The sequence below is a fragment of the Carlito syrichta genome, unplaced genomic scaffold, assembly GCF_000164805.1.
Source record: "Carlito syrichta isolate Samal-C Ts95f unplaced genomic scaffold, Tarsius_syrichta-2.0.1 Scaffold305654, whole genome shotgun sequence".
In the NCBI taxonomy this organism is placed as follows: domain Eukaryota; kingdom Metazoa; phylum Chordata; class Mammalia; order Primates; family Tarsiidae; genus Carlito; species Carlito syrichta.
In genome coordinates this window covers 63,627-79,720 of record NW_007249750.1, presented here as the reverse complement: position 1 = coordinate 79,720, position 16,094 = coordinate 63,627, and the positions used below count along the sequence as shown (strand labels likewise).

The 16,094-nt window shown below is 46.2% G+C and overlaps 1 protein-coding gene across 1 annotated transcript in view; it reads right to left on the bottom strand.

Moving 5' to 3' along the window:
- ALPK3 (alpha kinase 3) overlaps positions 1 to 16,094 on the bottom strand; it is a 48,055-nt gene that overhangs the window by 4,032 nt on the left and 27,929 nt on the right. Inside the window, exons 6-11 of the mRNA XM_008062104.2 lie at positions 4,684 to 6,814; positions 3,583 to 3,730; positions 3,115 to 3,242; positions 2,956 to 2,991; positions 1,185 to 1,465; positions 509 to 597 (exon numbers count right to left, since the gene is read on the bottom strand). Coding sequence (XP_008060295.1) covers positions 509 to 597; positions 1,185 to 1,465; positions 2,956 to 2,991; positions 3,115 to 3,242; positions 3,583 to 3,730; positions 4,684 to 6,814 — 2,813 coding nt within the window. The remainder of the gene's footprint in view (positions 1 to 508; positions 598 to 1,184; positions 1,466 to 2,955; positions 2,992 to 3,114; positions 3,243 to 3,582; positions 3,731 to 4,683; positions 6,815 to 16,094) is intronic.

Sequence of the window (16,094 nt, the reverse complement as noted above, 5' to 3'; positions counted from 1 at the left end):
AAAAAAAAAAAAAAAAAAAAAAAAAAAAAAAGAAAGAACACTTTTGGAGAGGATCCAACCAGATTGTAGCTCACTACCAATGAGACTCAGATATACAAGAGTCAGAGTTCCAGTCTCAAATGGAAACAGTTACCATTTATAGCTCACTCCTACAAAAATTCACACTGCCCTGCCTGCCTTGCCATGAAGAGTCTGACCAGTTCGTCCAGCTTTGCCCACCCCATCCCTCCACAGAGACCCAGAATTGGCTGTGCCCAAACATCTGCAATCAGCAAAATCTGGGGTAAAGAGTAGGGAATCAGATGGGTGGGAGGAGACTCAAGACTAGAGCAGAGACTTTTCCCAAATGGGGAGTGAATCTTGGGGTCTATATTTTTAGATTCTGTGGGACACGGGTTAGCTGTGAGCTATGACTCAGGATGCCCCAGGAGGCTGTGAAATCGCTGTCTTTGCAGGAGTTCAAGGTGACAGTTCTGCACACTGCGTGTTCACCTCCCTGTGTACTTACTCGGGCACCTCTCCAAAGCCAGGCACGGCCCGGGCTTCAGCTGCAAAGATTTTGCAGTACTCCCGACTCATGTTCTGGATCTTGCACCCCTGTGGGTTAGAGGAGCCAAATCTGATCAGTGAAGAGGCTCCCAGCTCCCTGTTGACCTAGCTCTAAGTGGGTGGGCTGCTGGTTAGAGGCCTGCAAGGGGGATCCCAGCCCTGGGGGGGGGGCGGGGCGGGGCTCCCTCCTTCCTCTTTACTACTTCATACTTCATTTTTCTCTTTTCTATAACAAGGGGCTTTGGATGTCATCTCAAACCAAGGTTTTCAAAGTCATTTCTGCCCTGTGTTTCCTGGATCCCTAACGCTAGGCTCTTCTGTGGAGATCAGGGAAGACTACCCACCCCACCCACATCATTCCCACATATAAGTAAGGCTTCCATGTTTGAGGAAGGGGGAAAGATTTCTGCTGCAAAAATACAGTTTGGAAACTATGACCCAAAGGCTTTGGAAACTCTCAGGTCCTCTGAGGCCGAGTATCTAAGGCTCTCCCCAAGGTCCATCCTAGGAGCCTCATAAGGTTGAGACTGAGATGGCTTCTGCTTCTGTACTGGGCTTCACAACAGGACCCAGGCTGGGAAAGGGGAGCAGGTGAGACAGTAAAGGGATGGTACACGAGGTTGGGAAAACAGTACCTGGATGGTGACATCGTAGTTTCTGCCCAGGAGAGAAGTCTCACTGCTGGGCCCAAAAACAAGCAGGCTGGACACCTTGATGACGCACGTGCGGCCCGACTCAAAGATGGGTTCTAGTCCGTAGATGACCTTGGCCTGGGAGGCCTTCCGAAGGCCACACCCATGTCTACCCCCTCGGAGCTCCTCGCTTACCAGTCGCCCAAAGAGCTTGTCCCCCCAGCAGCCAGAGTCAGCCAGACCCTTAGCAAACACCATGGGGGTCATCTCGATCTCTTCTCCAACTGGAGGGGAACAGGAGACATGTGGAAACCTAGACACTCCTACTGACCAATGTGGGGGTCTATGGGAAAGGAAAGGGCCACCCTGCCAGCCTGCTGTGCTCACTTGCTGTCCATGGCTGCTTTTTGGGTGTACACTGGGAGGCCCCCACCAGGCTGGGAGTTCCTCAGGGCAGACACCGTATTCGATTCAGCCCCTGTCATCTAACAGTACTCATGTGCCTGTCATACAGTAAGTGCTCAGCAAATGTCTGTGGCAGGCAGGGGTTTTCTGTGGCCATAGCAATCAATACGGAATACCGGAATTACTGTGTTTTAGAAGTAGGTGTTTTGATCAAATGAATAAATGACTTCATCTCCACCAACATTTTTGGCTGAAAAAGTCTGCAGGACCAGTCCATTAGCAGTGAGCACTGCTAGTGCTCAAATTGTGATGGTCAAATATCATTTCTCACTAAAGGGAAACAGAGGTCCCTATAGAAACGCTTGATTCTAGGTTTAGGCAGAAAGTGTACAGTATGGGCCGGAAACTCTTGTAGGACCAAAAAGCAAGGAAGCTATCAAAGGGGGTTCCTTTTGGCCAAAAAATGAAACAATCTTAGCAACAAAAAATAATTACTGCAATGTATTGAACATATTATATTTGTTAAAAATCCATGTATTCATGACGGTAACTGGAAAAAATATTTCCCTTCAAAAAGCAAACCTCATTGGTCACCTTTGGAGGATGCTAGAACTCATTATTCTGAAATCTGGCAAGTAAAGAGAAAAGAGCAAGTATTTATCCCTCATTTTCTGTTGGACCTATATGTATCAGGGTAACCAAATAATCACTTCTTCTTCTTTAATTATAGAATTAAAATATCTCTATGTGCAGCTCCTAGGGAAATAATGGATTTGGACAATAATCAATGATAAACCCACTAGACAACAATGGGGTTGTTTCAGGTTTGTTTGTTTGTTTTTAACTTTAAAAAGGGATGGATCACACAGATACCACCTGAATGAACCCAATGACCAATCTTAATGTTACTAAAAGTGAAACTATCAGACATGATGTGCCTCTGGATAGGATGCAAAAGGATATATACACAGCACATTGGGGAATTATTCGTGCCAAAAAAAAAAAAAAGACACATGAGTCTGACTATACCTCTCAATCTGATTACTAACTCAGAAGAAGCACATGTATGGAAGAACATGTTAAATGAGGACAAGACCCAGAATGTAAGAAATTCTACACATCAAGTGACTTCAACAAATAAATGGATATGAGAGAAAACAAATGAAGTAAGAGGAACGGTTATATATTCAGAAAGACTCGGGAGATGTATCAGCCAGAAGCAATGTGTGGTTTCTGATTCCAATAAACCAGCACATATGGGACAGCTAGGAGGCAAAGGGGACCAGATTCCAAGCCCTTAAGGAAGGTGCCTCTGTGGACGGCAAGAACAGGGATGAAGACCCACCTCTCCTCCCCAGGGGCACTGTACCTTCACCTTCTTCTCTGGAGATGAATCCTGACAACACTAGGTGGGGAAAAAGAAAAGAAAGCAGCTGCCTTCAGGCTGGTCTGCCCAGAGACAGTGACTTCTCTGCCCACCCCTCAAGAGCCAGGCCAGGTAGAAACCCAGGCAGCAGGGTACACTCACCCTCGGGGCTGAGGCAGAAGTCAGTGGAGGCCGAGCCGTGCTCGTTGTGGATGGTACATCGATACACGCCGCAGTCTACAGGGGATGCCTGCACGATGGCCAAGGCCGCTGGCCCCTCATCCCCTGCGCTGCAGAGTGGAGACCCTTCAGACCCCACTCTCAGAGGCTGCTGTGAACTCAGGCTCTGAGAGCTCTGGGGAGGTGGCGGGATTCCACAGTCAAGAGCTTATCCTGGGATCACACAGGTGTGGTTTACAGTCCCAACACTAACTAGCTGTGTGACTTTGGGCAAGAGGCTTCAAGAACCCCTGAACCTCAATTTTCTCATCTCTACTGTGGGAATAATAGAATCTCCCTCATAGGATTATCGTGTGGATTAATGAAATGACAGATTCAAAGTGCTAGGACAATGCCCAATGTTATTGTAATCAGGGATCCAGGTCAGGTGCTGGTGCCCAGTAGGCTTACCTCCTGCCCACCTCGCCCACTGGGCGCTGATCCTTGGCCCACGTCAAGACTGAGTCACTAAGAATGTTGAAAAACTGGCACCAGAGCTTCAGGCTACCCGAGGCATCGGGAAACTGCTCCACTCGAATCTTCCGGATCACCTGTGGGGCTGAGAGGAGGGCCCAGATAAGAGAGGGGAAACCACTTCCCCTCCATTTTGTGCCCTCTCTGGCCATACCCCTGCATACCTGGGTGTCCTTGGTGGGAGAGGCTGAGAGAAAACAGACTCAAGTCTCTACACAAAGCCACCACTACATAGCCCCAAGCTGCCTCACACCTGCTGCTCAGGCTTATGCCCTGACACACCCATCCCCATCCCGCACCCCCCCAGCAAGGCATACCTCTCAGCTAGAAAGAAACCAGTACTCCATCCTGGCCCCAGGCTAGGAGGACCCACAGCTGAGGACACAGACAGCAGGTAAGAGAAGAACTGCAGTTTGCACTGTAGACCCCTAACTCTAGAAACCTGCATGTGAGTACTGTCTCCACCACTCTGTAACTGGGACAGGTCTGTAAAGAGGGGATTATGGTGATGATGACGACTGAGCTGGGATGCTATGGAAGCCAGGCCTTGTGCTAAGCACTCGATTTGGTCCATTCCATTTACCCCTCACAATGTTGCAAAGGAGGTACTGTTATCCCCATTTTATGGTGTGGTAGAGCCAAGACAAGAACTAGGCCCCCCAGATTCCAAAGCCTATAAAATAAGAAGACCTTTACAAAGGGCCTGTGAAGGGTCATTGCCTTGCTAGACTCTGGTGTGGCCATGTGCTCTTTGAGCTATGGCTGTCGTCATGCTTCCTGGCTTTGGTCCCCTCCCCCACCTTGGGGAGGTGAATCTTCTCTCTTCCTTCTCCTTTTCTCTCTAATTTACTTTTAAATAAACTTTTCTTTCTTTGAAAAAAAACAACCACCAAAAAAACGAAGGGCCTGTGGAAACCCCCAGCAGGGATGTGTCATCCTGTAGGGTGGTGCTGTCAGCAGCAGCAGCAGCAAGGGCCCTCTACAGCATCTTGCCAGCCCTCCCCTGTGAAACCACATTCATCCCTCCCCATTGCTCACCTTTTAGTAGGTCTTTGGCATTCTTGGGCTTGGCTGGAGTTTCCTGTTTGCCTTCATCCAGGGCCAGCTCTGTGTCCAGACCACTGGTCTTGGGGCTGGAGCCCAGGTCTCCTGCTACCAGCTCCTCCTCTGCTCGTGGCACCTCCAGCATGCCCGCCTTTCTGCCCTGCGTAGGGGAGCGTCTCTCCCTCCCTGGAGTCCCAGGGGACCCAGGCACCAGGCTTTTCCTGGAGCCCCGGGGGGAAACTGTGGGGCTCTCCTTTTCTTCAGGCTTGGTCATCTCTCCATCTCCTGCTGCCCTGACCTTAGGGAGAAATCTCTTCCTCCGGGCCCCTAGAGCTAATTCCTCGGGTGTAGCTGCAGGGAGACCTGTGGGAGCCTCCCCTGGTATCTCTTCTTCCTGGGAGGGTTCCTGGGCTCTGCTCTCTGCTGAGAGTGGTTCCCGCCCAAGGGCTGCCTGCTCACCCACCTCCCCCAGCCACCCACTCATGCTGCTCTCCTGGGAGGCCCTCAGGAGGCCAGGCCCCTCAAGAGAAACCTCTCCCTCACCGTCACTGGATCTTTCTGAGGTCAGCCCAGGGCCCTCCTCACCTACCACAATGGTGGGGACAGTGAGAGGACTGGAGCCAGGGCCCCAGGAGCCCCGGGTGGCAGCCAGGGCCTGGCGGCCAGCCTTCACCTCACGGTCCAGGAGGCCAGTGAGGCGGCGGGAGGTGCAGGGGCTCAGCAACAGGCTCTGTGCGCTCTGCACCAGATGGTTGTTCTCCACACGCTCCAGGATGCGCCTCGATGTCCGTGGACTCAGGCCAGCCACTTCCACAGTGGGAGCCAGAGTGGATGAGGGTGCCAGACCTCCGGGGGCAGCCCCCACTTGGGACTCGACTCCTGCTCCACTGGTGTCCGTGCTGGATAGCTTTAGCAGCAGAAGCAAGTAGTTCTTCAGGGAATCTATGAGGCCAGGGTCACAGCTCCGGGGACCTGGGGTCCTCCCCTCCACGTCTGGTACCTTGGCACAGGCTCCCTCACTGCCAGTGGCCATGGTTTCTGGTGGGTGACTCTGGGTGGGGGTCCCTGACCCCAGGTGCAGTGTGGGGGCAGAACTCAGCAAGGTCTGGTCCTCAGAGGGCAGGAAGGCAGCTGGGCCCACAGGTTGAGAAGTAGAGGTACAGAGCAGCCCCTCCTTTGGGCTATTGGTCAGGCCAGTCCCAGAAAGAGACGGCATAGTGGGCACCTCCTGGCTCAGGCCAGCTGGCAGATAGCCACCCCGGTCCACACTCAGCACTTCCCCTGGTTGCTCCCCCTTGGGGCACTGGAGCAGGCTGTCCTCCTGCTCGGTCTGGGCTGGGCCTGACGGCTTTGGCCCTTGACTGCTCTCTCCTCCCACCTGCTCCAAGCTCCCCTTGGGAAGCAGCTGCCCTGGGAGCATGAGGCTCCCCGACAGGGGACCCAGCACAGTCTCCTCATGGTTCCTGGAGTCTGCTACTGCTGCCTCCTCAGATCTGAGCACGAAGCCAGATTTTTCTGGGACACAAGACACTTCTGGGATCTGTGCAAAACATTCAATAATCGGAGAAGACCTAAGACCCTCTGAAGGTGGGAGTTTGGGGGCTCTGGATGGTAGGCTGAGGCTGGCCGCAGACTCCTGCTTCGACTGGCTTTTCATGGCTGTGGGTACGCTCCCAGGTGCCTGTGTCCTCTTACCGTCCTGTATGCTTCTGTCTTCCTGTGCCTTCCTGTCTCCCTGTATCTTCTCATCCGCCTGTGTCCTTCCTACCCATTTCTCTGCCCTTCCCTGTGTCCGCACGTCCTTCTGGGAACTCCTGTCTGACTGCGGCCTCTCACTTTCTTGTGTTCCAACCTCTCTCTGTGTCTCCCCACCTGCCTGTGTCCTCTGGGCTGTTTGTGTTCTGTCTCCCCGGGTCCCTCCATCCATCTGCATCTTCCCCTCTGCCTTCGTACTCGTCTTTCCTCTAGTTCTCTGGTCAGCAACTGTTCTCCCATCCTCCTGGGTTTCCATATCCATGGGTTCCACGGTGCCTGGACTTCTGGGGGCACTACGACCAATGGAGGTTACATTAGAACTGCTGCTGGCCGGCATGGAAGGAGCCATGGTTGCCTGGGACTCTGGTACCTGAGAACACATGGACACAAGCAAGGATGGAACTGCATGTGCGTTAGGAGTTCTTTCTGATCTGGCATCCCAGCCTCCTGTAGTCTCATCCAGAACTGCTCTGATGGGAATCCTGCCGCCTGGTTTCTCAGGCTGCTGGGGGTTGGGAGGTAAAGACATGACAAAATCCCGAAGCCTTGTGCCCACCCACCCTAATCTCTGATCCCAGAATCTGGACTAGGCACATCCTGACCCAGCTCTGGCCCTTCCCACCTCTTCCTGAGGAAATCCTGCCTTTCCTGAAAGATCCTGCTCAAGGTTTACACTGCCCTTACCCCTGCCGTTTGGAGGAGAGAGTCCTCTCCTCAAGCAGTCAATCTGTCCTTCTCTTGTAGCATTGTCCTGGATGGAATTATGGGTGAAGTGGGAGAGTGTCAAAGGGTTTTCTGATAAAGGTTTCAATGACAGCAACCACCAGTAACACTGAGTGAGTGGTGATAACATGATGCCATCCAGAGAGGGTTAAAGTGATTATGAAAGGCACTCATGCCAAAAATTCCATGAAATGCTGTAATGTTACCCTTTGAACATCCATTTATAAAACACTACGCTAGGTCTCTATACACTTTCTCCTCACAAAAAGTGAAATATCCTAGAGATAGGAACAATGATAAGAAGGGCTATGATTTGTCCAATATCAGGCAGTACACAAGTGGCAGAGTCTAGATTCAAAGCCAGGTATATCTGGCTCCAGATCCCATGTTCTGTGTGGTTATACTGTATTTTCACCCATTTAAATGTAATCAAAGGACAGTAATTTGCTTCTTTTCCTCCTGGATATCATCAAAACCAACAAAGTAAACAAAAAATGAGCAAAACAAACTCCTTTGTGCAGTCAAATAAAACATACAGTCTCAAAAAATAAATAAGCACAAGGATAAGGGCTGCCAAAGGCAGACACTGGGAAACTGAGGAGGAACAAAAGCCACAGGGGCGGGGGATAAATAGTGAAACAGCTCAGCAGGTGAACAGTGAAACTGTCCACCAGGCCTCGAAATATGCCAGCAAAAACACAGTTACTGTAGATAAAGGATTCATGCTGAGGTGATAAATTCAGAAACCCCACACCGCAAGAGCTGCAGGGTCGTGGAGGATGGGGTGGAGATAAAGCAGAAGGCACAGGGGAGAGGACCAGCGAGACAGGAAGAGGAGCGTGGAATAGACTGGTGGTGGTAAACCACGGAAAACACCCGCAAAACTATGCCTTGAAAATCGCTAAGCTAAGAAAATTGGTTCTGAACATACAAGTACTTAAGGAATGTTGTTCCCATGAGCTCTACTTGAGGAGAAACTACCAGAGAACAAACTTCAGTCAAGCAAAAGATGATTGAGGAAACCACAGCAAAAGAATGGGTGGTAAGCACTAAATATATTTTACCTATATTAACATATAACTGTAGAAACAAGACTAAAGCCAAATGGGGTTTAGAATGGCAACTCAGAATGTCAGTGCTATATGCCCTGATGATATAGAAACAATGTAGCTAGCACAAAGGTGGAAGGAAAAGAAAATGACAAGGGAGTGAATTCCTTGTTTACCTTCTGAGAATGAAAGCTATCACTCAAAGCTGAAAAACCAAGAAATACAGGATATTTAACTACACAAAGATAGTAACATAGAAATAAAGCTTTAGGGCTGGACACAGTGGCTCACATCTGTAATCCCAGCACTTTGGGAGGTCAACGCAGGAGAATTGCTGGAGTCCAGGAGTTTAAGACCGGCCTGGGCAACATAGTGAGACCTCATCTCTACAAAAAATAAAAACATTAGCCAGGCATGGTGGTGCACACCTGTAGTCCCAGCTACTTGGGAGGCTGAGGTGGAAGGATTGCTGCTTGAGCCCAGGAACTTGAGCTGCAGTTAGCTATGATCATGCCACTGCACTCCAACCTGGGAGACAGAGTGAGACTTCAACTAAAAAAAACCCACAAAAAAAAAAAACTTTAGGCAAATATGAGACAGAAGATGAATGGGAAAAAGATGGGGAGGAAGTGAAAACAGTTTATCATTGCTCATCATAAAAAATCCTCCCGCATCAGCTTCTCAAGCAGCTAGATTACAGATTAACTGAAGAATTTTAATAAAAATGTTATTCCATGTGGAGAGCGATGACTCAAACCTATAATCCCTGCACTTTGGGAGGCTGAGGAGAGGGGATTGCCTGAGCCCACAGGTTCAAGACCAGCCTGGGCAACTTGGTGAGAACTTATCTCTACAATAAACCAAAATATTAGCCAGATCTGCCGGGCTCGGTGGCTCAGCCTGTAATCCCGTGCTTTGGGAGGCTGAGGTGAGTGGATTGCCTGAGCCTGCGGGTTCGAGACCTGCCTGGGCAACTTGGCGAGTCCTTATCTCTGCAATAAATAAAAAAATTAGCCAGATGTGGTAGTGCACGCCTGTAGTTCCAGCTACATGGAAGGTTGAGGCGGAAGGATCACCTGAACCCAGCAGGTCAACACTGGAGTGGCTGTGAGCATGCCACCGCACTCCAGCCTGGCGCCTGGCGACAGAGTGAAACTCCAACTCAAAAAAAAAAATGTTATTCCAACTTCTTTGACAACCAGATATTAACAGACAAAAATGCCTTAGAGCCAACAAACAGCAATTAGTAATATATTAGAAACTTCTTTTAACTTCTGATATCCTAGGATTAGAAAATATTATATAGATATAAGATCTATAAATTTACAAAGAAAGTGCTGACTTTGCACACAAGCCTGTTGCTGTTCACAAGACTCATGAATACAGAACTTTTTTTTTTTTTTTGAGTTAGAGTCTCACTCTGTTGAAGTACAGTGGCATACTCCTGGCCACCGCAGCCTTGACCTGCTGGGCTCAGGTAATCCTTCTGCCTCAGCCTTTCAAGTAGCTGGAACTGCAGGCACGTGCTACCATGCCTAGCTAATTTTTTGATTTATTGTGGAGGGAGGTCTCACCATGTTACTCAGGCTGGACACGAACCGACAAGTTCAGGCAATCCTCTCACCTCAGCCTCCCAAAGTGCTGGGATTATAGGCTTAAACCACCGCTCCCGGCCGGAACTTCTTGATTAAAGCAACTCTCGTTCCCCCAGCCGAATCAATTTCTCATTCCTATTAAACCTACTTTCTCATTACCTCAAGATCCGTTTCATTTTTTTCTCCACTGCCAAATACCTAATCCAAGCCGCCAACAATTCTATCTTGCCTGGACTCCAGGAAAGCCTCCTAATTGGTATCCATGACTCTAGTCTTTGCCTCTGCTCAACTCTTATCCTCACTGCAGCCCAAGTGATCTCTCTGAAATACAAATCTGATTGTAACACTTCCCTGCTTAAAAACCTCTCAATGGCTTACCATTACTTACAAGATAAAGCCTAAAAGCCATAGCCTCAAAGAGCAACAAGTTCAATAAGATAGTAGTCTTTATTCATGGTTTTGCTTTCCATGGTTTCAGTTAACGGTGGTCAACTTCAGTCTGAAAACATTAAATGGAAAATTCCGGAAATGCACTACCGATACATTTTAAACTTTGTGCTGTTCTGAGCAGCATGTTGAAACCTCATGCCATCCCACATGAAACATGAATCATTCCCTTGTCCAGTGTATGCACACTGTTCACACTACTTGCCCCTTATCCACAGTAGCCACTTCGGTTATCAGGTCAGCTGTCATGGTATTGCAGTACTTGTGTTCAAGTAACCCTATTTTACTTCATAACACCCCAAAGTGCAAGAGTAGTGATGCTGGCATATTATTACAATTGTTCTAATTTATTATTAGTCATTGTTTTTCATCTCTTGCTGTGCCTAATTTACAAGTTAAACTTTATCACAGGTATGCATGTACAAGAAAAAACACAGTATATCTAGGGTTTAGTATTATTTGCAGCTTCAGGCATCCACTGGGGGTCTGGGAAAGAATCCCTTGCAGATAAGGGGGGGACCGATGTACTGTGTGGGCCGGGGCAACACGCATCGACACAGCCTCTATAGACAGCAATTTCACATTATCTATTAAAACTGAAAATACTTCTACTCTTTGACCCAACAATTCCATTACTAGGAATTTTATCCTACAAGAAGGAATACTTTCATGTGCAGATGGACTTATATGAAAGAATATTCATTGCAACATAATGTATAATAGTGAAATACTAGAAACGACCTAAATTCCACCTATACAAGACTGATCCAATCAATTATGGCACAACCATATTCCAAATAAATAAAATAAGTATCCAAATAAAAAAGCAAGGTGAAGACAGAAGGCATAAAATGCAGACTTGTGTGAAAAACATAAAGGCACACACACATGTTTGTAACTGTAAAAAAAATAGCTCTGGAGGGATGCCCAAGAAATCAGCTTTAGCAACTGACTTCAGAAAGAGGAATTGAATGATGGGGGGAAGGAAGAAGAGAATCTTAGTCTTCTCTATATACTTTCTGTGCTTTTTGAATTTTACACCATGTGCATGTGACACATATTCAACAAAAATACAATTAAGAATGAAAATAAATAGAGGAAATATGAGAGGGGGCCCAAAAAAAACAGAAGTATTTTTTTGAGGGCAGGCCCCTTGTGGTATGGGCTTCCCCCACTATGTAAGTGTTCTAGGATCCCATTGGCATCAGTGTACCAGCTAGCATTTTTGTGAGAGGCTGTGTTCATCTTCAGTGAATTTTTTTCTGGAGATTCTTTCAATGCATTTGCCCAGTTCATGATGGGACTTACACAACCAGCCGGTCCACACTGCGCTGAATGTTCAGCAGTTTTTGACCCAAAACGGCATTACCCCCATGCCCTACCCTCCCTATTCACCTGATCTTGCCCTGAACAACTTGCTAAATAAAAAAAGTCCTCAAAGGGAAACGTTTTGCTGATGTGGAAGAGGTGAAACAAAAAACAGCAGAAGCACTAAGAGGCATCAAAACTGACAAGTTCAAATCTGTTTCGAGCAGTGGAAAAAGCATCTTGATAGGTGCATTGCATCACAAGGAGAGTACTTTGAAGGTGACAGAAAATTAAACATGTAAGAATAAATACACAATTTTTTAGGAATAAATTTAGGTTGTTTAGGGGTCCTTCCTCATAAACCCTGGATGATAAGTGCAGCCCATGCTTCAGCAAGGACCCAAGACCCATCCCTCCAGGTCCATCCCTTGGATCACTTCACCCCAACACTAACCAAATTGTGCTATTATAACTACTTTGTGTGTTTTTATATCTGCTAGACATTCTCACCCTTCTTGCCCACCTGCAGTACTCCTTCTCATCTTTAAAGTCCTCACTCAATTTCTTCTTTTCTTTAAAGACTTTCTAAATTCTCTCCTATGCCCCACAAAATGTTAGTGCCTCCCGACCCTATGTCCCCGTAGCGGGAGTTGTTTCACATGTGTGTCACCTGCTAATCTGCGAACTCTTCCCCTCTGAAGAGGGCCCAGCACAGGCTCAGAAGTTAGAGATCAATAAGTATATGGTGAATGACTGAATCTTTTCTGTACATTTATATGAGGACTAACCCTGCTAAACGTTACGGTGTGCACATGTGTGTACATCTCCATCTGGAACTGTGTAAGGATATGAGAAGGAATGTTATGCATTTCTTAAACATAAAAATTGCATGAATAGAGTGAACCTAGCTGGTTCTGTGTAAGCTCTTTCACTACAAAGAACATTAGCAGGTTGAATTTGCCATCCTATCTTTCTTTCTTGCTCCCCAAATTCTCAGACATTGAGGATGTAGTCTATGGCCAAGTATAGTGGTTCACGCCTGTAATCCCAGAACTTTGGGAGGCTGAGGCGGGAAGTCTACTTGAGCCCAGGAGTTTGAGACCAGCATAGGCAACATAGCAAGATCCTGTCTCTGAAAAATTTTTTTAAAACAAAGAAATTTTTTTAAAATGGCACATGTCTATAGTCCTAGCTACTTGAGAGGCTGAGGCAGGAGGATCACTTGAGCCCAGGGGTTCAAGGCTGCAGTGAGCTATGATTATGCCACTGCTCAGACCCAGGGCTGATCCTGAGGCCTCATCATCTTTAAAGGTTTCATAGAATTCCTCAGTGAAATCATCTTGCCCTGAGGATTTCTTTTTTTGGAAGATTTTTAGCTATAGATTCAATTACTATAACAGTTATACAATTATTCAAATTATTTAATTTTTTTTCATTTCCCCTATCAGGAATGAAACCTATTTCATTTTTACATGAATTTTGGTAGTTTGTGGTTTTATAAAATGGGTCTATTTCATCTAAATTGTTGAATTTATATATAGTTTTCCATAGTAGTCCTTTATTACCTTGTTAATCCTCATGGGGTCTGTAGTGATATCCCCTCTTTCATCTTAACACTGGTATTTTGTGTCTTCTCTTCCTTTTTTTTTTCATGTGAGTCTTGCTAGAGGTTTACCGATGCTATTGATCTTTTCAACTAAGCAGTTTTGGGCTTACTTTCCATAGTTTTCTTTTTTTTTTTGAGTTGGGGTCTCACTCTGTCACCCAGACTGGAGTGCAATGGCTGCTCCCGGCCACCGCAGCCTCGACCTGCTGGACTCCGGCGATCCTTCTGCCTCATCCTTCCAAGTAGCTGGAACTACAGGCGCGCACTACCACGCCCGGCTAATTTTTGATTTATTGTAGAGATGAGGTCTCGTCAAGTTGCCCAGGCGGGTATCAAACCCGCGGGCTCAGGCAATCCACTCACCTCGGCCTCCCAAAGTGCTGGGATTACAGGCTGAGCCACCGAGCCTGGCCTTCCATAGTTGTCTTGTTTTCAATTTTTAAAAAAATTTTCTTTATCTTCTTTTTGTTTGCTTTGGGTTTATCTTGTTCTTTCTTTTCTAGTTTCCTAAGGTGAGATTTTAGGTTATTGATTTGAGATCATTCTTCTTTTCTAATATAAACATTTAATGCTATAAATTTTCCTCAAGGAACTGATTTAGCAGCATCCAAAATCTGATATATTTTCACCTTCTACCTTTCTATTCATTTCCAGAGTTTTCGTCATTACCTGTCACATTTTTATGGCAGCTGCTTTAAAGTCAGACAATTCTAACATCTATGTCTTTTTGGCATTGGCATTCTGTGACTGTCTCATGTAAGTTGGGATTTTCTTGATTTCTCCTATGCCAAGTAATTTTGTACCTTGTATCTTGAACATTTTGAATATTGTGAGACACTGGTTCTTGTTTGAATCCTATGAATGTTAACATTTTTGTCTTAGCAGGCAGTCTACCTAGTTCTCTGAGGTTGCAGTTTCTATGTCAGATCCATCTCAAAGCCTTTCCAGTGCTATTTGGTTCTGCTCTTGGTGTGTGCCACCCAGTGGCCAGTCTGGAAGTTGGATAAGGGTCTGTTCCATTCTCAAAGTTTTTGATACACTGTTTGAAATCAGATCACTGCAGGAACAGATCGAGAATGAGCCCAGAAACTTATAAAGAGTTTATAAACCCAGAGGTCATTAATGACTCTCAGAGGTCATTTTCCTAAGGTTTTGTTCTCCATGATCTCCCAGGGATTTTTCTGGGTTCTTAGGGCTCCCTTTTTCAGTCCTCTGGCCAGATAGTTAGGATTTCATTTACCCCTCTCTGCCACCCTTTCATATACAAGGACCGTGGACCAAAGAAGAGACCCAGTAGGGAAGAAAAAAAAAAAATGCAACGGGGTTTATCTCACTCCTAGGACCACAGATCCTCTGAATGGAGGAAAAGATTTTCTTCCCTCAAAGTTTTAGGCACCTGTGGTTTCTGCTGCTACCACTGTCACTACCAAGAAACAGTCTTCCCATTCCTCAAGCCTGATCTAGAGGGCTTCCTCTGGAGTTCTCTCTATCCATGTTGATGCTAATTTCTGGGTTTCAGATTGCATTAAGACCAGGCCAGGAAATATGAGAAGAAGGAAAAAAAAAAAAAAAAAAGGGTAAACACTGTTGGTTCAGTGGTACTTTGAGTTCTGGTCTTCTCCAATCAGCTACTATCTACAGTTGTCAAATAACTGTATCACACATTTTGCCTAAATGTTTAATTGAGATATAGGATAGGGTGTATTTACTCCATCTTTATCCAGAATTAAAACTGCCGTAACCATCATAAGTAACTTAATACTAACTACTATATTTTTTAGTCTGGGAATTCCAGTTGGTTCATTTTCAAGTATTTGCCACTTTTTATACAGGTTCTAGGTCTTTGCTGAAATGTGAAAGCTTGTCTTTTTATCTTATTCAGTGTACAAAGAATAGTTTTAGTTGTATAGTTCATTGCTGAGAATTCCAAAAGTTGGAACCCTGTGAGCTGATTTCTATGATCGGTTGTTCTTGCTAGTTCTTTTTCATGTTTTTTTTTTTTTCTCTTTGTGTGCCTACTTACCTTCATTTTGGGTTAAACATTATATTTATATGTATATTTATATAATTTGAGGCTTAAGATGATACTGTTATCCTGGAGACACATTTTTTTTTTTTGCTTCTGCCAGGTGCTTGGGGGCACTAGGTATTTGGAATCACCTTAATCTAATTCCAGGGATTGAGATATTTCTTAGTCACCCAGATGACTAAGAGTTCATCAACACTTCAATACCTGTGAGAGTAATTTACTTCTGGTTCCCCTTACTCCTAGGGTGAAAAACCTTCAGGGCCCCAATCCAGGGGCTTATAAAGGTTCCCACTCTTGAGGCCATGGACTCCAGTTTTTGCCTTTTTAATCTCATGGGTCTACCTGAAACACTGCTCAGTCTCTCCTTCTCTTCTTCTGGCATGGGAACTATCCCCCAGGACAGAAGCTATACCAAATGCTGGGCCCACCATTCTAGATTTCCATCTCTTTCCAGATCCTGGCCTAGGAATTCTTTCCTTTGTTAGGTCTCTAGTGCCTTCAAACAGACATGCTTATATTTTTCCAGCTTTTCCAATTGTCCTCAGTAGTAATTTGTAGTAGTTTGTCTGAATGATCTAACCTGGCACTACTGGAAGCTGATATTCAATAATGTTGCTTCTTTCCCTTTTCTCTCTCACTCTTGGCCCTAGATAATGTTGCAACTGATGCTAAACAAACCAAAGTAGAACACAAGAGAAGGAAGTGCGGAGAAGCTTTCTTTTTTTTTTTTGAGTTGGAGTCTCACTCTGTCGCCCAGACTGGAGTGCAGTGGCTGCTTCCAGCCACTGCAGCCTCGACCTGCTGGGCTCCGGCGATCCTTCCGCCTCAGCCTTCCAAGTAGCTGGAACTACAGGCGTGTGCTACCACACCCGGCTAATTTTTTTGATTTGTTA